The sequence below is a fragment of the Oxyura jamaicensis genome, chromosome 7 (genome assembly GCF_011077185.1).
Source record: "Oxyura jamaicensis isolate SHBP4307 breed ruddy duck chromosome 7, BPBGC_Ojam_1.0, whole genome shotgun sequence".
Lineage (NCBI taxonomy): Eukaryota > Metazoa > Chordata > Aves > Anseriformes > Anatidae > Oxyura > Oxyura jamaicensis.
In genome coordinates this window covers 39,378,464-39,401,507 of record NC_048899.1, presented here as the reverse complement: position 1 = coordinate 39,401,507, position 23,044 = coordinate 39,378,464, and the positions used below count along the sequence as shown (strand labels likewise).

General features: G+C 39.9%; 2 protein-coding genes across 3 annotated transcripts in view; both read right to left on the bottom strand.

Moving 5' to 3' along the window:
- TANC1 (tetratricopeptide repeat, ankyrin repeat and coiled-coil containing 1) overlaps positions 1-19,015 on the bottom strand; it is a 116,645-nt gene extending 97,630 nt beyond the window's left edge. For both annotated transcript variants that reach the window (XM_035332291.1, XM_035332292.1), the window contains exons 1-2: positions 18,976-19,015; positions 15,233-15,296 (exon numbers count right to left, since the gene is read on the bottom strand). The gene's annotated coding sequence lies outside the window, so the exon portion shown is untranslated. The remainder of the gene's footprint in view (positions 1-15,232; positions 15,297-18,975) is intronic.
- On the bottom strand, positions 13,125-22,610 carry DAPL1 (death associated protein like 1). Its single transcript, XM_035332298.1, has 4 exons — positions 22,488-22,610; positions 18,976-19,060; positions 15,233-15,296; positions 13,125-13,400 (listed from the first exon to the last, which is right to left on the bottom strand). Exons 1-4 carry the CDS (start codon positions 22,543-22,545, stop codon positions 13,281-13,283), a joined length of 327 nt encoding a protein of 108 aa, XP_035188189.1. The 5' UTR covers positions 22,546-22,610; the 3' UTR covers positions 13,125-13,280.
- Between the last annotated feature and the right edge of the window lie 434 nt (positions 22,611-23,044).

Here is a 23,044-nt window from a genome sequence, read left to right as displayed (position 1 = left end):
GCCCCGCCTCACGGCAGCGCCCCCCCGGCGGGCAGCGCACCGGCGGCGGCCGCCAGCCCCGACGGTCCCAGGGCCGGGCGCGACGTCTCCGGCCGGCGGGGTGCCGGGACCTCGGAGGCTGCTCGGTTCGAGCGTACGCGTGCTGGTGCGCGCAGCCTTTTGAGCGTGTTTCGTTCCGTAATCTTTTCTTCATCTTTTTCTTGCAGCGTGCTTGGACGTCAGTGACCACAGCTAGGTTAAGGATGTTGAAAACTTAGGAATGCGGCTCGGGTCTGTGGTGCTTCTGCGCTGAATACACGAACCACTTGGGAGCGACCCGTCCCCGGAGACTGCCTTGTCACGATCGGGGAACGTGCAGGTTCTAGGTACCTCCTGAGTACTGCGATCATGCTTCAGACAACACGGCCTTGATAAAAAAGGCTGAAACAACACTGAAAATTACTGCATTGTTGCAGACAAGATCTGCAAAGGACAAAAAGATTGGTGGAATGTAAATGATACTGACAACATTTCTCAGAGGCATCCAAATTACTTTTTAAACTGGGCCATGCGAGGCATTTAAGACAGGCAGATTCACATTGACACATCTGGGAACAAGGAACGAGGTCCATGCCTGCAGTGCACAAGGCAAGATGCTCTGCCTTGGAAAGCAGCACCTTTAAAAGGATTTGGGGCTATAATGGTGATGCAACTCAACAAGAATGGTGCTGTAGCAAAAAAGGTTAATGCATTCTTTGCACATATAAACAAGGGATTAGTGAGCATATGCAGAGGCAATACCACTTCTGAATACACCCTTGATAAAACAAGCACTGTGGTATGGTTTCTGGTTTCTGTGTTGCATTTTTCAAGATACTGTAAAACTGGGGTGCAGAAGAGAACTGAATGAATGAAGGCTGAAGATGATGCAGTTACAGTCCTATAGCATTCAGTTCTTCGACAATATAACCGGGGGAATTTGATTATGATATATAACTACTGTAATGAAAGAAAACTTGGCATTAAAAGTTTTTTTTAACCTTAACAGACCTTAACTCAGGCATTTTCTGGCTTCTGAGATTTGACTTTGCAATCTGAGCACTTGTTTTCTGTTTTGTTGTCATTTTTGTTTTGTCTTTCTCTTGCATATTTTCATAAGGTGATGTGAATCATTCCTACTTGCTTAGGTTTCTTTTTTCACAAATAGACAACTTCATTATATTAGAATGAGAGGGAAAGGCACAAAGGTGTGCCAGGGGAGGACTGGACATTAGGATTTTTTTTATTTTTTATTTTTTTTTTACTGTGAAGATGGTCAAACACTGGGACAGGCTTCCTAGAGAGGTGGTTGATGCCCCATGGCTGCCAGTGTTCAAGAGGCATTTAGACAATACCTTCAATAAGATGCTTTAACTTTTGGTTAGCACTGAAGAGGTCAGACAGTTGGACTCTTTGAAGGTCCCTTCCAACTGAACTACTCTATGTATTCATGCAGTTTATACATTTTGTAACTTCTACATTATCTTCTGTGCTCCCTTTAAAATTTATTTATTATTTATTTGAAGCTTACTTTCACATAGAGATCACTAACAAAAGTATATAGCAACTCTGGCTAAAATAAATACTGAATCATTTGTATCAAAGCCTGTATATATTTGTTTTCTCTGTTACGAAATGAAAATTGAACTTGTCCATGTTTTTATATAGATAATAGACCAGTGACATTTATTTCAGGATTTTTTTCATTTAAAAATGAAAGATTCAGTTCTGAAGTTTAGGGTTCTGAAGGTTTTAATCCTAACCCTACTCCTGCTGTGTATTTAGTGAAAACATCAGCAGATGTGCAACAGTGGCTTAAAACTGGATGCTGTTTCCCTTGTATGCTCCCTACCCTTCTGTTGTCTGCGAAGTATGTGTACATATGTATCAGCTCCTCAACTGCCACTTTTTCAGATCAGCCTATAAGGTAAAAGAGATTTGAGGACCATTTACCTTAATATATTGGTTTGAAAACTCCAGCAATAAAACAAATTGTGTTTGATGGAAAAATGCAATTGCTAGGTAAGATTCCCAGGTAGAAGGGTGGTGTGGATGACTGAAAGCAATTTCAGGTGTCTATTTTTAATTTGCCACTGTGTATCCCTCAGAGCATTTAGTCTGTATAAACAGTTCAACTGTGTTTGACAATAACTTACTTAAGTAACTGGTACTTAGTAGTCTCTCAGTTCCCAGTTGCAGAACTCTACTTAAAAATCTTTATGCTCACTTCATGATTTTTAAAATACGAAATTTAAAATCAAACATCAAATAGATGAGCAGAATATAACTGGTGACAAAGATCACAGCATTACTCAAAGAATTTGTTAAAACATTATCTGAGTAGCACAATAGTCATTCCAACTTGCTTTTAATGTTGACACTTAAGATTTTTGCAGAAGCAGGGAGGATTTGTTGTATCACAAGAGGTAATTTGAAACAGTTCTGTTGGCATAAAATCCTGTTTGAAATGTACAGATATTTTTACTTTGGTGTAGCTAACTGAGGTTATTGCTACCTGTGGTAACCCTGATGAGCTGTATCAAAGTAACCACTACAGAGCATTATCCCTAGGTGGTTTTTACGTTTAGATAACCATCTCATGTTAATGGTTTTAGAGTTAGTTTTTGTTTTGTTTTGTTTTTGTTTGTTTTAGTAGGTAAAGACACATATAGCAGTGGTGGTCTGAATGCCATCATTATGAGCACAGCAGTTGTTAATCTTAGCAAAAACATTCATATGATGTATTTTTCTCTCCCAGCCTCGAATGGCTTGCCTTTTCCATCCCAAATGTCCAATACTCCAGCTGTTCCCTGCATTTGAGCCAAGCTGATTAACTTCCCTACATATAATGTCTACATCACAGTTTCATATCATTAACAAAAAGATTAATCTTCCTCATAGCAAAAAAGGAAAATGTAGGGACAGTATGAAATACATCTATAAATAACAGTACGGATTTGCTGAGCAAACTACAATTTATCTTCATGTTTAATTCATCATGAACAACTAAATATGAATTTAACAGCAAAATAATTAGTACAGTGTCAGAGTACTGCAGGACATTTTCTATACTATGCATACATTTCACTCAGCATCTTTCAGTGGGTCTCTGAGGGGTACAGGAGAGAATCCATATATGTGTTCAGAAACAAGTTGCCATCTTACATAGAAGAGCATCCTCATAAGAACACTTGACATGACTGCCTTGTATGGTGTTGGAGGAGCAGAGCAACATGGAGACAAAGGCTCTCAGGGGTACAACAGCAGAAAGTCAGTTATCTCACACTTCTTTCATTTTGACTTCAGCAGCTCAGTAGCTGGAGACTCGTCCCAAAACAAGGGCAGAACACTGTGTGCAGCTCAGCCAGCAGCTTTTCCCTCTTCCTGCATAGAATCACATTCTCTTCCCTCCATTCTGCATGTGGGATGAGGCCTGTCTGGAAAGAGAGGAGTTTTCTCTGTCTCAGAGGAAATGTCTTAGCTCTGTCAGCCTTTTATGATTTTATCTTTGTCTCTGAAATCTGAGACAAAAAAACAGAGCTGTGATGCTGCTGTTACGGGATCTATTCCTAGTCATACTCAGTGCTCGCTCGCTCTTCCTCTGTATATGAACTTGGAAGCTTTGAAAGACAGTTTACTGTTACTTGGAGTTAGGTCACGCTGTTCCACAGGAAAGCTCAGAATCAGGGCATTTTTAACTGGGGCTTGATTTCAACACGTCCCTGTTTGCCTCATCAGAGCAATCCCTTTGGTCACAGCAGCATAAGGATTTTTGCTCTCCAGTACCTTCCTTTTGGGAACAATTCAGCCCACAGCTGTTTATGTGCCTCTACTGTTTTGCCCTCTGCACCTTCCACCCATTTGTTCAGAGAATTTATTTACTCTCAGCCACGGGCATTCTTCGGCTCTTCTTTTCTCCTTCCCACAGAGGTTATGTCTCTGTGGTGGTTTCTTTCATTCAGCCTTACTTTCAGAAATAGAACTAATATTGGGGAATCTTTCAAGTGAGTGTAACAGCAACTGAGCATTTTAAAAAGTACTCTTCACTACAGGAAACAACAACAGGAAGAAGCAATGCAATTTATCAAAAAAAAAAATGACAATTTGTCTATCATTATTGGCACCCAAATGTTCCAATTTCTTTATGGAGTCATCTGAATTAAATATATATATATATATGAAGATAGAATATAATGGTGGAAGCAAAATTGCTGCAAAAGACAGCAGTAGGAAGAAGGCACTAGTAATATGTCTTAGAGAGCACTCTGAGACAAGCTAGAATTTCTTCTTTGCCCTTTAAGCTCCCTCCCTTTCCTTCCATCCTTTTCTTCCATGTCAAAATAACTAAAGTAGACTGGTGCAGAGGGCAGGGTTTATTGGTGTCTTTAGTCTTTGTTGTTGTTGTTTTTACTTTAGTGTATTTATTTAGCACAGCACATCAGTTCAGAAAAAAGCACTACAGAAAACAGAAGAAAGTTTGCATATCATAAAGTTTAGAAGAAGCTTGTTGTATATGAATTATTTGCTCCAAACTATAATAATATCATAGAATGAGGGACACAAGTGTTTTTATTTGAAATAATGCTAGTAGTATTTATCTGGAAATGAATCCCTATGTGGAGACTAGTACTGCATTCCCTATTGTCAAGGGAAAAAATTACTTTGATATGTAAGCAATGATGCCTAATACTTCAGAAATCCCCAGGATGTAACAAAAAATCCATGCATGTCTTGAAAAGCTGGAAGCACTAGAAACATCTATCTCATGAAAATAGTCATGAACGTAAGGAGATCTGTGCTTATGGCTGGTAATTTGTTCTGTTTCACTAGTATACTTTTCATTTATACTTCTAGGGCAATAGGTATAATATACAGTATTAATTTATGTTTCTGAAGATTCTGTTGGGAAAGACTGTCTCAAAAGAGACTTAATGGAATTTCTTCTCTGTAAACAGATGACAATCTGTTATAGTTCACTCTGTCAGAAAACTGTCAAGAACGCTGGTGCTACTGAGGTCCTTCTCAGGAACAGGGATTGTATTCCTCCCCCTGCCCTTCAGCTGGAACCAAACCACAGTCAAAACTGTTCCTTCACATTTTTGTTACATATACGACAAACTGTTCTTTAAAATGAGAATTTGTTTTTAATCATGTGGTGAGCCATAATAGCACAGGAACTCTTTGTGTCTCAGTGGAAGTGTTTAAAGGTACAATGCATATGCCATGTTACTGAAAGGTTTTATGTAACCTGGGAAAAAGGCCAAAGGCTAGTAGTCCTTGTTCCATTTGAAAGGAACAATATTGTTGGTTAAAGACAAATATTTCTGAGCTCATTATCATTCTACCATACCAACCAGCTTCAAACTTAAATATTTCCAATTTGTGAAGTACAATCTTATTGGTGTAAAACAATATATGCATTCCAATTTTGCCAGCCAAATTTGTAAATGCCTTACAACCACGGCCCACGGAGCTTTGGGACATTCCACTCACCACCCCTCACCCTCCTTTTTTTCTGTGCACACACTAAGAAAGGCATTCTGAACAAGCTATCCTTCAGTTAAGTTCTTGAAGACAGTCAGTTATAAATGTATCATGACAAATACATCTATAACATTTTTAAATGCCTTTGTTTATTTACTTTTTGTGAGTTGAATTCAGTTAGAAAAAAATAAAATTCAAGATAGTAGCAGCCTAAAATTGGCCTTGCTAAAGGGTTAGAGGCTAGAGTTAAACATAATTGGAGGGTTATCCATAATATTTTAAAGTTCTGTCTTTAGAAACCTCAAAAAACTTTTGCATAGCAGAGCTCAAATATATGTGCACTGTAGGGAAAATTATATGTCTGTCCACCATTGCCTGGCATCTTTGAACAGCTCCAACAAAATTATCTCACTCTGAGTTCAGCTTTTTGACTTGTTTTCACTTTTTAAGGCTGAGATCCACAGAACAAACCAAGTTAAAAACTTTCAATTTCAGCTATTTTTTTAATAGCTATTCTTGTTTTTCATTTTTTTGATGTTTATTGACAGTAACATATAGGGAATAAATATTTCAGGCTTGTGCAGCTCAAATTAAGCTCAGAGTTTTCACTACCTCTTGAGCTTCAAAAAAAAAAAAAAAAGATACCAAATACGGAAAAATTAAACTAGAAGGAATTTCAGAAAGTTATGAGCAACAAAGGAGGTTGGAATTAAAGTTTAAAGTCAGTATTAATTTTAGGGACTGTTCTACTTCAGTATGCATTTATTGTATATTTTGCAACTAAAATTATGGCTATTATATAAAAAAAATAATACTTTATAATAGCTTTATTATTTGTTTACATAAAAATAACTTCTGAAATAATTCAATGAAATCAGTTTCAGAAACTGTATCCCTTTTTACATAACAGTTGAATATGAAATGCTGTATCCAATTTTCCTATGTCGCCTGCTTCCCGAAAGAATGAATTGTTTCAAATTAACAAGTTTAAATATATAGTATGAAAGCACCTATGAAATCAGCAAATACTGATTATCTATGCAAGTGTGTATAATACAAATATAGTATGCACTTTTCTGTATTCCCTGTTTGATGTTTCAGTTTAATTGACTACAGCCATGAACATCAAGAATGTAGGAAGGAAAAGGAACTGTTTTGTAAACCATTATGCTCTTTGTATCTCTACAATTGCTAGAGTCCCCTGTGAAATACCAAATGATGATTTCAGAAATTAATCTATTATTTTTCTTTGAAACTACTTCAGCATTTTTTTTAAGATTAAGTATACCTCCTTCTAAAAAAATAGCTGCGCATCAGAGGCTAGCTTAGCTCGTAGAACCCGAGTAAGCTGTAGACAAATAGCTACCTCTTGTGGCAAAAGTAGTATACTCATAATACTGAACTATTGAGGTTTCTTACACTATGCCTGATGTCATTGATAAACCTGTACAGCAACTTAGCAAACTAGGAAAACTGGAGGTTAAGAAATACTCAGGTTTCATAATTTTAATAGGCTCTTCATCTTTTAGTGAACTAAAAATTGGTAATTTGTTATAAGTGAAATGCCAGAAATTTATGTTAATAATAAAATTATCTAAAAGTTTTCCATTAAAATCCAGTAAGAGTGGAATAATGGCCAGGACTGGAGTCTATGGCCAGGTTTGACAAGAAGAATAAAGCTGCTCACTATCAGGTTGAATCATTGTTCTCTGCATGGTTTCACTGAATAAAGTGAAAACGGTAACTAGCGAAAAGGGAAAGCAAAGTGCCTTACAGTTTACAGTAGCTGAGGAAGACTGAAAACATTTACCAGGTACAAGCTTGGTTCAATAATGTATTCTGCAGAACAGCAACAGCCATTCCGCTAACATTGGGGAAGACAAGAAACAGTCAAAGCTTTAGGTCTGGAACCTCTTAGGTCTCAAGACAAAAGGAATGCAATCTTGGTTATCTGCAAAGAATCCCGTCACACCTACTCTCTTTAAAAAGATTTAATGCACAAATGGCTAAAAAGCATGAAAAAAGTGTGCATTCCTCCTAAACCGATCAGCTGCAAGCATCTGCCCTGCTCATGCTAAGGATAGCCTTCAAAGGATAGCCTATGAGATGCAGAAAGGGAACACAAGGAATAGCAACCTGTTGAAATCATGGTCATCAAGGACAGTGAGGGTTTCAAAACAGGATTGCTTACTGTGAACCTGTTTTGGGAGTTATGCTCAACAGTGTCACAGATGACATTGATTAGGCCAAGGAATTTTTACATTCCAGAAACACATCTCTCTACCACTGCAGCTGAAGAGGAACTCAGTAGATGTACGTTTGTGTGTATACCAGCTGGATTTTGTGTAGCAGGGAAAGGTTACTGTGCTTGAAATTATTTGCAAATCTGTGCATACTGCTTGGAGAGGGACAGACTGAATGAGTACATCTCATAAGGAAGAAAGGCTTTAAACAGTTGTTTTATTTTTTTAAGCCTTTCATTACGGTTCCCTTTTATTGTAGATTTCCAGATTAGCCACATGTATTTCCTTTGTCATTTAATCTGCTTCATGGCTTCACACAAAAGTCAGAAGTCACATACTCTCAATTCAGACTTAAGTCTGTACACTGAATAACAACACATACCATAATTCATCCAGAACAGCTAAAGTTACACTTTGCCAAATTCCCAAAAGACTCTGTCAAGCACCACCCAAGATGTGAGAGTCAGGTGCTAAGAGGTAGACACTCACCCTCACTCAAGAAATTCATCCCTGCAGAGAAGTCCAGAAAAACATGGGCCTTATTTAAGCCTTCAAACAGAAGGTGTGACATTACCAAATTTAAGAATATGTTGAAGGCTTTGTAACCACCAGCATTTACAGAAATCTATTTTCATGACTTTCATTGCCAGCTGTCTTTAGCCACTCCCACTTCTGTAAGGTGTTTGAAAGTCTACAGACAAGAAACAACCCCATATTAAGCAATATTATTTCCATCAAGAAGTTTAACAGAAGAAATTGTTTCCTGAAATCATGCCATTCTTGTTAAATGCTTCCATCATTTGCAAAAACAGGCTTCCTGCAAGGCTTTGATCTTTTTCAGCAAACCAACTGTATTTGTTCCTTATGTTCTGAATTTAGCTGTAGTTCATATTTAAATAAAGGCAAAGTAATAAATTAAGACCAGAACTAGACAAATCTCCCTAAAACAGAAGGTAAAACTTATTCATCATAGCATCACCAATGATATAAAAGGATGGCAAAGAGTTGATGGCACAAAAAAAGGATGAAAAACTGTCAAGTCTATTCTTTAAAAGTTTAAAATACAATTTTTGTTTTCTGTTTAGTTCTTGTTATTAAGAATACTGTTATAAGCAGGACACCTTAAGAAATATATATAAATTTGATTAAATAAAGCACCTGACAACGCACTTGTCAGAATAAAACCGTTAAGTAAAAGATTGACTTGGCTGAAAAGGAAGTGTTCTTAATTATAAAACACTTCAGCAGAAGAGTTTATTCTCTATACACTTTTGTATTGGGTTTACATGGCAAGGTTCTGGTAGTGGAGGCTGCAGGAGTGGCCTCTGTGAGAAGAGTCCAGCAGCTGCTCCATATCAGATAAGGGCCACTTTCAGCCGGCTCCATAGGGACCTGCTGCTGGCCGGAGCCAGGCCAACAAGCGATGTTCTTCACGCCTCTGTGAGAGCAGATTTGATAAAAGGGAAAAAAAAAAAAAAAAAAAAAAAAAAAAAAAAAAAAACCTGCTGTGCCACAGCAGCTAGGGGAGTGAAAAGCGAGAAGCAGCCTTGCAGACCCCAAGGTCAGTGCAGCAGGAGGGCAGGAGGTGCTCCAGGCATGCAGCAGCAGTTCCCCTGTGGCCTGTGGAGAGGTCCCTGGTGGAGCAGGCTGTCCCCCTGCAGCCCATAGGTCCCACATGGAGCAGATCTCCACGCTGCAGCCTGTGGAGTAGTCCCTGGTGGAGCAGGTGGATGTGGCCTGGAGGAAGCTGCGGCCCATGGAGAGCCCCCACAGGAGCAGGCCCCGGGCTGGAGCTGCAGCCCGTGGAGAGGAGCCCATGCAGGAGGAGGGGATCTGCAGGGACCTGATGCCTGTGGGAGACCTGTGCTGGAGCAGTTTACTCCTGGGGGATGGACCCCATGGGATACAGCCATGTGGGAGCAATTCCTGAAGACCTGCTGCCTGTGGGCAGCCCCCGCAGGCTCAGTTTGGGAAGGACGGCATCCAGTGGGAGGGACCCCACAGCAAGCAGGGGCACAGAGTGACCATGAAGGAGCAGCAGAGATGAAGCATTATGGACTGACTGCAGACCCCATTCCCCAGTGCTGCTCAGGGTGAAGGCATAGAAGAGGGTGGAGGAAGGGAAGGGGTATATAATTTTTTTTGTTGTTTTTGTTTGTATTTGGTTTTTGTTTCTCACTGCTCTAGCTTGTTAGTAATAGGTAATGAAAATCCCTGATCTTCCTATGCCGAGTCTATTTTGTCCATAAAAATAATTAGTGAGTGATCTCTGTCTTTACCTCAACCCTTGAGCTCTTTCCGTCATACTTTTCCCCCTTTCCCTTTGGTGGGGGGAGTGAGAAAGCAGTTGTGGTGGAGCTCAGCTACCCAGTCGAGTAAAACCAACTTTCAGGTTCTCTCCAAAGACTAGCAAGTGCTATTGACACAGAAAGCAAACATTAAATGCTACATGTAATAATGCCACAGGGGAATGCAGGAAATAGATCAGCTGCCAGGATTTCTTCCTCTGCAGGATGCATATTACAGCAAAAGAGGGACTTGCACCTGCTTGACATTCAGTAAAATCCATAACTGAGCTTATCAAACTTAGGCCTCCTGGCTTCTTGTTAGGTCCCCTTTCTCTACATTAAAATCATATATTGGTAGAATATGGAAGACATTTTACATTAAAGCAGGCTTTGTGATAGGGTGGTTAGAATTACCATACCATTACTCCAAATATGTGCTGTACACTTACAGATCCTAGGCACTGCTGCAACATGTGCAGATTCATTTTTCCAGGAAGACTGATGCTTCTTAAAAACGTAGACTGAGCCTATGCAGAACAACTCCCAGTGCAGATAGTCACTATACTGGAGAAAACTGAGTTACTGAATATATTTAATTCAACTATATAGTATTGAAGCTGCTAAAGGTGCACTGTATATGGACCTAACACAGTTTTAAAAGGTCCTCAAGCAACGATTGTATGACCACCTGATTTATGTCTATGAAGACGTTCCCTATAGCTATTTTCTGTATTGAGCATGCTATCCCTCCCCTGAACATATTGTTTTAAACTGTTTAGATAATATTCATTAGAGAACAGACTGCAGAAATTCAATATGGAACAAGTAGAAGGGTAGTCAGATTCTTTTGTTTACTCACTGTCACAGCAATGTTAATATTGTATCACAACATAGGAGTTTATGCAGCTGCAACAATGAAGCACTGCAATAAGTGACTGGATTCCCACAGCGATTTGCACACACCTAGAATAGTAGTGCTTTCAACCACTCTAGGGGTGCAGGATAGAAACAAGGATCCCAGATCTTTCTGTTCCCAAGCTATTTGAATAGCTCCTTGCATCAGGGTGCAATTTACCAGTCACCAATTTCTGTAGTGTGCCAGGATATACACCATCCCTTCAAGTTATTAGGAAAAGATTGAATTGATTATTCACTCAAGTATATGTTAAGCACAGTCCAGAATAATCAGGTGTCCAGTTAATCTAGCATCCAGGGGAAGGTTGATGGGTGTAATCCAAAATAAGATAATCCTTTTTACTAACACAACCTCATCTGTCATGAGATCCTTAGCAAGAATGTGCATAGGTTTTCCAAAGCAGGTTACTTTAGAGAAAGAAATATTCATAAAGACCATCAGAATCAGACCCTATTATTTTCACTAGCTATTAGTTTTCTTCGGGGAAAAAAAAAAAAAAAGGTAAAGATCAGAATTATAAAGTTTTTTCTAGCATTCATCCTGTAGTGAACATGTATTAGCAGTGATATTAATTTTTCTTATTTGTTCAGGGTGTAACCAAGTTATTTATTGCACATACTACTAATCACCACCTCCTGTGATCATAATTTAATCTTTAATCAACATATAAAGTTATTTACATTTCATAGATGAATAAAGTGAAGCAGACATTCATGTTGAGTGGTAACACTAATTCTGAGTAATCCACCTGGGGTTCTCCTCTAAGGAGATGGCTTCATACATTTAATAAGTTTCCACTGTAGTCATGTGCAGCACGCTATGAAAAGAAACCTCACAGACAATATAAATGTATTTCTGAGCATCTGAGCATCACTTTTCATATTGAGTAAGTCTGCTTGAAGTGCTTGACTGCAATTTTAGTGGCACAGTCATCTACAATTACTACCTCAAAAAAAAAAAAAAAGTAAAAAAGTCCCAGTAGAATTAGATTCAGAGCAAGAAAAAAAGCTGAGCTACCCAACCAACCAGCAGCAGGAGATAATTATTCTCTGGCAGAACTTTGACTATTTTTATTGTCTTTCCTGGCAGTATAAGCATGCAAGGCTCAAGGATACTTCCTGTACTTTTATTTACAATTGCTCCTCCCCATTTTAAAGCTTGATACCTCAGGCCCTACTACTTCCAGCCTGTACTGAGTCTAATTGCTTTTCAGGCTCATCTGCCATTCTAGCATCCCAACCTTAAACTCCATATGCAAATCACCATGTTCCTTGCAACCTGACTCCTCTTTCATGTGTTCCCTCTCATCCCACAGGTTCAAGTCTGAGTCATGTATTTCCTTCATTCCTACTCCCCAGCCCTAAATGGGTTAACAGACTGTTCTCACTTGGCTCTTCCTACTGTCTGGATCCCAGTGGGGGACTCATTAAGGACAAAGGAAAGAGGGGCTTCTTGCTGTTAAAATCTTGAGACATCTTTCTTCAAGGAAAAAGTGCTTGGAAAATTTTGCTTACGTATCACTGGAATCAAACATATTCAGCATTAACAAGTTAAATCAGGTAATTTAGCTGTTGTACAGATTTCTACTAAACCTCTATTAGCTGAGGGCCTTAAAAGTTCCTAACCTGTCCAACTTTCCAAGGTCAGTTTCTGCCACCATTTTCCCTTCCTCCTCAACTTAGGAAATGCTCCAGTGCACAAGAAGCTGGACTTCCTTACAGAAACAAATGCAAGAAAAATCTGTCAGTCTTTCCCAGGACCTTCTGAAGTTGCCATGACATGCAATCAGCCTGAGACAAGCATTGGTATGGAACACCTCAGCCTAAATCATAAGAGAAAAAAAAAAAGACCCAAAGGAACACTGAGGTCAAAGTGTTAGGCAATCTGGATTTTAAGAAGCACTTCAATCCATTTACAATTGACATACCAACTCTCTCAGACAACATGCCTTTCAGTTGTGACCTTTCTTAGGATCACATTCACTTCACCTTTGCTGTCACTAAGTTAAAAAAAGAAAACATTATGGAAAAGAAGATAGACAATTCCAGTACTCCAGTCAAAACTCACAGGAAGTGAAGCTGTTAGGCTTCTTGGCATTGAGTTATTATTGAACACTAGTAAAAACAGATTAGACAGGAGCTATACATTTTAATAAAACCCAAGTAACTGAGTAACTCTTTTTATAAAGTATTTTATTGTCACTAACAGAAACACAGTAAGATACAAGGCAGTCAAACTATTTCCACAGTTTTTGATCCTTTACCAGTGTGCTAAGTACTATTTAGAATAGAAATTTGCTTCTATGTAAACATGAGTTTTTAAATGCATATTTTAACATTTACGTGGCTGTTGAATAATGTAAATTCTTTTAGGCAGCATGAACTTCTCCAAGGCAGGCTGTGGCTTTTGATGAGCAACTTGTAATGCTGCTGCAGGAATTTTGTGGCTCATCTGCAACATTAAAATGGGGGGAAAAATTTGTAATAGAATACAACTTTTCCGTTGTTCTCCTCCTAAATTCCATCACATGAAAGAGTTCAAGTGATCAACACAGAACTCAGTGATTCTGTACATTTAATAATTTCAGGTTTAAAATTTTGACATTAGTCTGACTACCTTCTATGAATTATTGACTTTCTCAGTAGTTCATAGAATGAACTGACAAGATAAGGAAAGCAGAACAAACTGTAACTGAGTTAGCAGTAAGTGGTTACAAATTCTTACTTTTCCTGATTCAAACCACCATCATTGTAATATTTAATTATCACTTTTTAAATTTCTAAAGAAGGTTTACGTATGAGATTCTGGAAACCAACTGTAGAAGAAAATGGTAGATCAGAGAAGAGGAGATGGGAAATAGAGGAAAAACAAGATGATCTCTCTGTTTCACCTTAAGTCTAAGCCAAATATCAAGATCTACATAGTAAAGCTTTGATCCCATCTGTTGATGAAAGGCTTGTGTTGAAATGTGACTGATGTTTTACAAAGCTATGCAGATGAGGAACTCTTTGTATGCTTGAGAATCTAAGGATTGCATCTTTATGAAAAACAGATGAGAACAGCAGATCTGATTAGCATGCAAATTAAAAAGCTGCTTGTTAAATCAACTTTTGCAATATTTAAGTGTAAGACTCTGCATCAACAACCTAGCAAGAGATACTAGACCTGTAAGCATAATGATGAATAAAAGGGTCTATCAACAGCTTTGTGACATAAAATTTTAAGTAATAGTGTATTTCCAAGAGAAAAATCAGTCAGAAGTCTGACTATCTTGTATCAGTCCTCAGGTGAAATAACTGTATATGGAGCAACAATGGAATACGTTGTACCTGTTGTCTCAAGGATCACTTAAAACAGTTTGACATCAGCTTACCACCTGTGCACTTGTCAGCAACACTACTCACTTCCTTTTTAAGTTATCTTTTTTCTTCTCTGAGCTGGATCCTTAGAGAAGTTAAAGCCATTGCCATAGTTGGATAGTACTGAAGACTGTGTTCTGTTCTGGGTTGTACACCCAGCTCTGCCAAAAAATTACTATGTCACTGATAGCTTTTCTCCACATTTCAATGAAATTTCTAGTACCAAAGGGGCCTAAAGGAAAGCTGGGGAGGGACTCTGTCAGGGGGTGTAGTGACAGGACAAGGAGTAATGGCTTTAAATTAAAAGAGGTTAGATTTAGATTAGGTATGAGGAAAAAAAATCTTTACTGAGGGTGGTGAGGCACTGGGACAGGTTGCCCAGAGAAGTTGTGGATGCCCCATCCCTGGAAGCGTTCAAGACCAGGTTGGATGGGGCTTTGGGCAACCTGGTCTAGTAGGAGGTGTTCCTGCCCATGGAATGGGTTGGAATTAGATGGACTTTAAAGTTCCCTTCCAATCCAAACCATTCTACGTTCTGTGAATTTGAAATCAACATATCACTAAACAAAAAGAAATGCACTTTAATATCTAATGGTACTTTTCTATAACACGTATACACATAACCACTTTGTGGTTACTTATTTAATGCTAAATAGGAGTAGAAATGCACAAAATAATATAAAAAAATAAAAAATAGCAGAATAAGGGACTGCTGGTTACATTTTAGCCATCTAACAGTTCACCCACATACGTGGGTTTCTTCAGAGGCTATTTATCATCAGGAATGTTTAGTAGTATATGACAAGCCTACAAACGTCAGATGACAGCAATTTAGGGAAAATTCACTTTGTTGTTGTTGTATGTTGTTTAGTTTTATGGAGAGGCCTTGACAAATACATATCTTGTTCTTCCACATGTACTTACTCTGTCCAGTGCTTCTGCCAGTACGACACTCATCTTCTGAATTTTTGAAATACCGACGACAGCACTGTAAAGCATGAGAAATAGAAGTATTTAGCATCTCCATCTTGCAAAAACACTGTTACTTATTTTTCAAACTTGTTAATACAAAATTTAAGTTTTGGAGCTAACTATATGATATAAAAAGGAAAGTATGCTGCCTCAGAATAGAGTAATGGAAAATCTGTGTGTGGCTTTTCTTTTTTATTTATATGTAGTTTTATAGAAAATACTATATTTTATAATTTTGTACACTGTGGAGTAATTTCACCAAAGTCTAGCACGGAAAGACAGAAGTAAAAAATTTGACTTTGTTATTTTCTTGATTCTAATCTAGGCCTATGAAAGACATTCATCCTCTGGCAGGAGGATATTTCCTTTGACATCAGCTAATTGTCAAGCAAGAACTTTTTGTACAAGATTACCCCATTAACTTCTTTGTAGCTCAGTGCAAATTAGCCACATCACTGACATTCCACATAAACAAGCTGTGGGTATGAAATACTTTAGATAAGCATTAGAAGATTACACATTCTTCTGATGATATTATTTGCAGTGACACCTCTGTAGCTTAAAATGCAATGAAGAAAAGTCAGTATCAGCCATATACATGGAACCAAACACCTTAAACGTGACTCTTGAAAAAGCAGATACTGCTTGAGTGAAGCTAATGATACGGTAGATGAGACAAGATAAACTTTCTATTGAAATTTCAATTTAGGAATTGATAGTTTACCACACTGACAAACGTAAGATATTAAATATATGTTTATGCCATCAGATAACCATATTCTGGAAAAAGACAGCAACAAGATTGGACCCAGACAGCTAACAATTGGTGAAAAAAGCTTCTAAACTAAAATATTCCAGAAAAAAAAAAAAAAAAGATTATTAAAGAAATAAAAACCCCCAAACAAGAGTCATTTCTCTTAAATAACGAGCTATAACCAATTTTTATGTATTGTCTATAAACTCATGCAGGCATCTAATTAGTCATTAAGATGATGAATTATGTTCTATCATGCAATATATTACACAGCACCTCTAGAGTCAGCACACTTTTTTAGAACTAAATCTCAAAGTTCAGCTCCTGCCAAGACTGAACTCAGCTCAAACCAGCCACTTAGAGGTGTAACAGTGACTTGTTTGAGACTATCAAATAAACTCATCTGAATCAGAAACACTGGGACGAGGAATCTGTATGATTACTACTTAACAATTTTCTTGTGACTTGTATGACTGCAACCTAACAAAATTCATCATTCCAACAAGGTATGTATACTATATTGAGAAACCATTGATTCCCGTGCAGTGAACAAGTAAAAGGAAAGAAGTCAGTGTTACCGTCTCAGCTTTGTTACAAAAAAAAATAATATTTTGGATCAGTGTCCTCCAAGCCACTGAGAAAAAGAGAAACAAACATAAATCCACAGTGGTGATTTCTGTAGGGCCTGCCAAAACATAGTGTCACTATGCCAGTGTTAAATAAAGCTAAACAAAGCTAATTTTAGTATTAAAACCTATCCAGACCAAAAAAAAATGTAAAAAATAAAATCACATATCCATCTAAAACTTGAGTTCAGCTGTCAGTCCAGTCACAAGCTTCCCTTTTAAATCCCGATAAAATAATCTATTTCACAAGGATTCTACTATATTAGAGTACTTTGTGTTAGCTGTCAGACACTGATACTATGACTCAATGTAGACACAGATATTCAACTGAAAGGAAGACTTCTTGATGGCAGCAAAAGATATTCAGAAATGCCAGACTCTAATCTGTTTATCAGAAGTAATACAGGCAATTGAAATCCCAGTGGGGGTAAAAACACACAAACAAAAGCAGGAATCAGACCAAAGTCTGATAGACTGTTTAGCAATCCTACCTATTTGAGGTTTTTTGAATAGTTACCTAGGTACTATTGACACATCAGAGTATAGGTGGTACCTGTCTCATAGGTTAAAAGTAACTGAAGTCTCTAAATCCCTAGTGGTGGAAGAGCTAACTCACAGCTTTCAGAACAATTCCAAGGCATGCTGTAAGAAGACAGCATTGTAGAGCTGCTCCAAGTTTGGGCAGGTCTCTTCTGTAAGCCCAGAGCAGGCTGCCATGAGGACCACAGAGAGACTGCTCAAAAAGCTTTCTTTTTTTTTCTTGTGAGATGCAAGTGAATATTTAATCCATTTCAGACTATTTTAATGCATAAATCCAGCCTCAAATTGACACAACATGGGAGGCATCTATACCCAGACAGAAATCAGAGCCCACTCCCACAGGTGGAAAATGTTCTTTGAGAACAAGATGACAAATTCACTTAAAGCAACAACAGATGTTTTTTGTTTACCTATACCCTAATGATGTTTGAAACAGTTTCCAATGGAATTAAGAGTTTCAGGCTGTCCTCATTGTAAAGGAAATGAAATCCACATCTCCTCTTCCCAAGAGTCTACAAGATAACTGTGCTCTCCTCAATGGAGCTGGGCCACTCACTGTGCAGCAAAAATTTGAAGTTTCAGAGGGCTAGAAAAAGAGCAAGCATATGCTAGGACCAGGAGCACTCAAGAGAGAGGGATTTCTGAGTTCTACTCTCACCTTACACATTACATATTTTGAAAACTGAGAAAAAGAACAGAAGTATTTAACGCATTCCAGTTACAGAGAGTGGAAGTTTAGATCCGTCTCCCTAAGCTCAGTACTTTAACCATTATATTTTGTGTTATACTCACAAATTTCTAGTCTTTTTCTATGAATTAGCTCAGCTTCAACAGGAAACGTCCAGCTCACTGGTGAAGGCAAAGGATACGATTGGGTATGTACCCTTTATAGCTGACAGTGGGCTAAAACTCATGTCTTCCACTTCTTCACAAATATCCTAATCATTATATGGAGGAGGGCATGCACACCACTTCCTTGCACAGCAAGGTTCTATCAGGACACAGTAGATGTATTCCAAGAGCAAATCACTGGATACAACATCTTAGGGTCACACCATCTAGTTTCTGAACATTGTAGCAATGACAGGGGAACGAGGTACCCTGCAATAACTCTGCAATTCCAGATATGCCCAAGCAGAATCACAGGACCTTCAAGGGAACTTTTGTTCAAAAATAAAGGTATCTGGTAAAGTAAGGAATATCTATTCTTCATTTGAAAAAGCCATAGAAGAAAACACTTGTTTTCACTCACTGCTTCTTATCCAGAAGGAGAAGCATGCCTTCATTTTGGGGCAAAATAGCCTGATCAACCTTAGGAAGTGGAAAATAGAAAAAGACAAATAATATTTAAGATTGAAATAGGAGATATAGCCTATACAAGAAATATAAAACATTCTTTATGGAGGGTGGGAGATATTCCTTTCATTCCCCTGAGAATAACAACTCCCTAAAATTAATTTTAGTTAATTGGAAATTGACTGAACATTACTAATGAAAGGTAGGCAACACATTGTTTTCATTTCTGTTCCACAGCATAAAAATAGAGAAGATATTCAGCCTTTGTGTTTCATTGCAAGGCATCTTCCTTAGGTTTTGAAGCCTTTTTTTTTTTAAATAGCAGATTACCTCAAAGTTGCATTTTATTTATTAATTGCACAAGTTATTTTAAGAATTAAACTCTTCAGAGTTGAATAGTTGTCTTTATTTTCAACCTTCAGCCTGTTGCCTATGAACTTTAACTATGGGGCAGGGAAACCAGCCCTGCAGTGCAATACCTTGTCTTGTCTTTTCCTGCAGGTTTAGCGTTTTTCTTAAGTCCATTTTCTTGCTTTTTAGACACTCTCATGCCTCCAGCTTTGACTGCAAGGAAAAAATACAATCTATGTAAAAGTACATACAGGATTGCATGCTAGACAAAAAAAGAAAAAAACTTGTACCCCACATTAGTTTTTAACACAAAGTTATCTTTTGGTATTTAACTCTATTTTTACTTCACTTGTATACACGCACATACACAGAAGTAAGACAAAGAGTTCCAAGAAATACTTTAAACTTCTGTGTCATAGTATATTTGTCAACTTCCAAATGCTGTAATCAAGAAGTCAATGGGTTTTCAGTCACTTGAACTTATATTAAATCTTACACCTTAATATGTTAGTATGAATTCTTCCCCCATATATCTCAGATGTAATAAATCCCACTTTAAATATGACAAACAAACAGACAAAAAAACACAACTCTAAACACTTAGTGTTCAAACAACATCACTAACAGTAATAAAGGTTTCACGATTTGTTCAAGGTATTCTAGGATAAAGCTAATAATGCAGATGCATATTTATCTTTCACTTGTGTTCTAACAAGTTTAATTATATTTTATTAAGATATCTGCCAATCACAAAACCAATTAGCACTAATTAAGCCACAGAAGACCTAACAATAACAATTTAAGTTCTGAGGCATGTCAGAAAATTCAATTCTGAACAAAGAATATGTGAAGTTATCTAAAAGTCTTGTTGAAACAAGTATCTTCTTCCCATTCACAAAGGTGTTTTAAGTTTTAAAACTGCCAGCATAAGAAGGAACAAACTCAGTATGTATTCTGATTATTTTGAACAAGTTGTTTCCTCTTGCAACAAGGTTCCTATTCTTCTTCTTAATAATCAGGACCAGAGTTTTCAAACTTAAATACAGGGGACGACAGGGAATTGAGAAAAACTTCAAAAATTACTTGGCTAAATAGCATGAGAAATAAGTCTTTTTTTCTCCATTTTTTTTCCCCCAAGCACATGCATTTGTCTATCTGACAACTGTTTTCTGTCAAGTCTAGCTTATCCCCTTGTATTTTATGGTTGCAGGTTTAGTTTTAGAATTAACAATCGTCCTTTAGTCAAGTTTGAAGCAGTGTTAGAGTGCTGTAGTTCTGCAGTATCTAGGCTTGTCTTTTCTTTTCAGCATTGCCTACGTACAGTTAATTATGCTACTGTTTAAGCAGCAAATAAGTCGCCTAGCAATCTTACAGCTTCAAATAGAGTAGAGACCTAGAATAAAATTCTGGTGGCAATCTAACTACAAAATGAGAAGTCTCTGAAGTAAAAATATCAACTATTTCCAGTTGGCTTCTAGTAAAGAGCATTGGGATTCTAAATACCCTCAAGCTCATAAGGTGTGAAACTCCTCTCTGGAAAGGGAGGTAACATAAGAGGCATCTTTAAACAAGAACAACAAATTATTAAAAAAAAAAAAAAAGCCAGGATATTTCAAGATCTTAGCTGGAGGTCTGTTCTTCCACAGCGTGTTAGGTATGCAGATGCATTCACTTTTTAGGAATGTGTCAAACCCCAAAAGGGAATCATTCATTTAAGAGGACCTTCACTTAAGCACACATTTGCAGGATTGGCAACGTGTAAATACAAGTGCTTTAGATGGTTTTAATTTAACTGGAGAAGAGATCAGACACACATAGACAAGGAAACATCTTTAACACTATGAAGCTTTACAAAAACCACAAGGGTGGGAGAAGAAGAGGGAGATACCCAAACATGGGAAAAAATATTTAAACACTAAGTGACCAATCAAGAGACTTGCCTACTACAACAAGCCCCCTGGGAAAAGAGTTGCTTATAATGACTGGAAATCACTTGAGACTTATTTCAATCTTTTCACTAACTTGAAAATAGTTGCTACTATCAGCTATTCCATGGTTGTGGGGGAGTGTAATATAGATGCTTCTATAACGCACCAGAAAGCTGGTTCATTATTTTTTTCAAAGCAATTAAGAGAGATGTCTGAAAGTTTTAATTCAGAGCTTAATTTTCATGTTTTACGTACCCTGTAATCCATTTGACTTTACAGTTCAGTATTAAGTGCCAAAATCCTTACCAATTTCCATATTAAAACACAACACAGCTTTCAAAGATGTAACAACAGCGACAAAAATGAATACAAAACAAAGGCATTTTGAGATCCCAAGGTTACTGTTGACGCTGTGGCCAGAATAAGGGTGCCTTTACCCTAGGATCCGCTTGCACTGCCTTCGCTCACCAGGTGCCGAGCTGATGCAACTTGCTTCCTAGCATTCCTTTGCAAGAGTCACTGCATGGCAGCGACCGCAGGTAAAGCCTCCTGAAAATGGTCTCTGCAACCTCTGCAGCTTACTGTCATCTACATTAAGAAATACCAGGACAAGCACTAGGGCACTACTGCAGTGTTTTTAATGCCATTTCAGGTGCAATGCAACTGCCCCTGTCACCCGAGGGAAAAATAATAATAATTCAGAAAAGGACTAGAGAAGTCAGCTAGCGAAGCTGAAAAAGACTTACTTCACAAACATGTACAAGCATGCTTGAAAATTAAGCTTTTGAGAACACAAAAGACATTTTAGGGGTAAAATGAGACAGATGAGTCATACCTGGCACTCCTCAGGTACTGACTGCTCCTACCAAACCAGGAGGGAATCCCAGCTGCATTAAACGCAGAAGCCCACGAGCAGCAGCGGTAGAGGTTGAGCGCTCAGCAGACCAGCGCGCGGAGCTCGCGCTCGCGGGAAACAACCTGGCCAGGACGCGGGCCGCACGCGGAGGTACTCGCCCCGCACAGCCACCCGGCGGGCTCGCACGGCCGGCTGCCGCCGGAGCGCGTCTACGGAGCGGGTTCGCACAGAGGAGCCGCGGGTGGACGCGGCATGCGCTCCTCCGGCTGCCGGGGGAGGCCGCCCTGCTGGGGTAGCGGGGCCGCGTCCTCCGCGGGCACCCGGCTGCTCCCCGCTGCTCCGTAACGCGCGCCTGGCCGGGAGGGCAGCGCGACCCCGCGCCGCCCTGCTCCGGCCGATCCGGAGTGAGTTCAAGTTCAACGGAACGTATTAGCTAACGCCTCAGGCGTTGAGGCGTGGTGGCCAGCCGAAGGGGGGAAGGCGGAGGAAAACGGGCGAGTCCTGCGCCAAACACCAGGGCGCGTCCAGCCCGGCGGGAGCGGCCGGGACGGCAGGGCAGGGCTGCCCCGGACCCTGGGCACCCACCGGCTCCGCGCTGCCGGTGCCGCCGCGCAGCCCCTCAGGTCCCGGGCGCCCCAGGGGCCACAGACCACCGGTTGCGACGGGGCCCGCCCGGGAGGCTGGCGCCCCCGACCGGACCGACGGAGACCCCGCTGAGACCGCACCGCGCCGCCCGCGGGGCTCCCGCCACAAGGCAGGCGCAGGGCGGGCTTCCCGTAGTTGCCGGCCCGGGGAAGCGGCGGCAGGGAGAGAGGAGAGGGAGTCCCGCGCAGGCGGCCCTGGCCCCGGTCCCTACCTGCAGGAGGCCGTCGGGCCGCCGTCGGGCAGGGCGAGACGCGCCCTGTGCGCACCATCGCCGGGCGAGGCAGCGGCGGCGGGGACTGGCCTCGGCCTCGCGCGGGGCTGAGGCGGCGCCCGTGAGGCGGCGGGGCGGGGCGGGGCGGGGCGGGGCAAGGGGGGGGCCGCCCTGTTCTGTCAGCGTAACGTCCCGCAGGGCAGCTCGTGGCGGGGGAAGCCGCGACGAAAAAAGCGGACTGCGAAGCTGCAGCCTGGGGACATCACGTAAGTCAGGCGAAATGGAGGAAGGGAGCGACTAAAGGAAGAAAGTTAGGTACAGAAGGGGGTAGCGTTAGGCTGGCTGGTGTCCCGGCTCACTCTGTGGTGTCAGCCGTGGTCTGGGCCGCCCCCTGTAGGCTTGTCTTGTTCTGTGGCGGTTATTCCCCAGGTGTGTTTTATCGCTGATTTTGAAACCCGACACAGGGCAAGAGGATAATTCTCTGCTCTGAATTTAGACAGCGAAGCCTGCCAACATGTTTTCAAAACCCGTTGGACAAAGAAGGTTGAAATTTTCCA

What these genes read in the sequence shown, in the direction of transcription:
- DAPL1 (XM_035332298.1), bottom strand. Translation starts at nt 22,545, where the DNA reads ATGGTGCGCACAGGGCGCGTCTCGCCCTGCCCGACGGCGGCCCGACGG. An exon ending in GGCCCGACGGCCTCCTGCAG is followed by an intron (nt 19,061 to 22,487) that starts GTAGGGACCGGG and finishes TTTTCCTTGCAG; the next exon opens with TCAAAGCTGGAGGCATGAGA. An exon ending in TGGCAGAAGCACTGGACAGA is followed by an intron (nt 13,401 to 15,232) that starts GTAAGTACATGT and finishes TTAATGTTGCAG; the next exon opens with ATGAGCCACAAAATTCCTGC.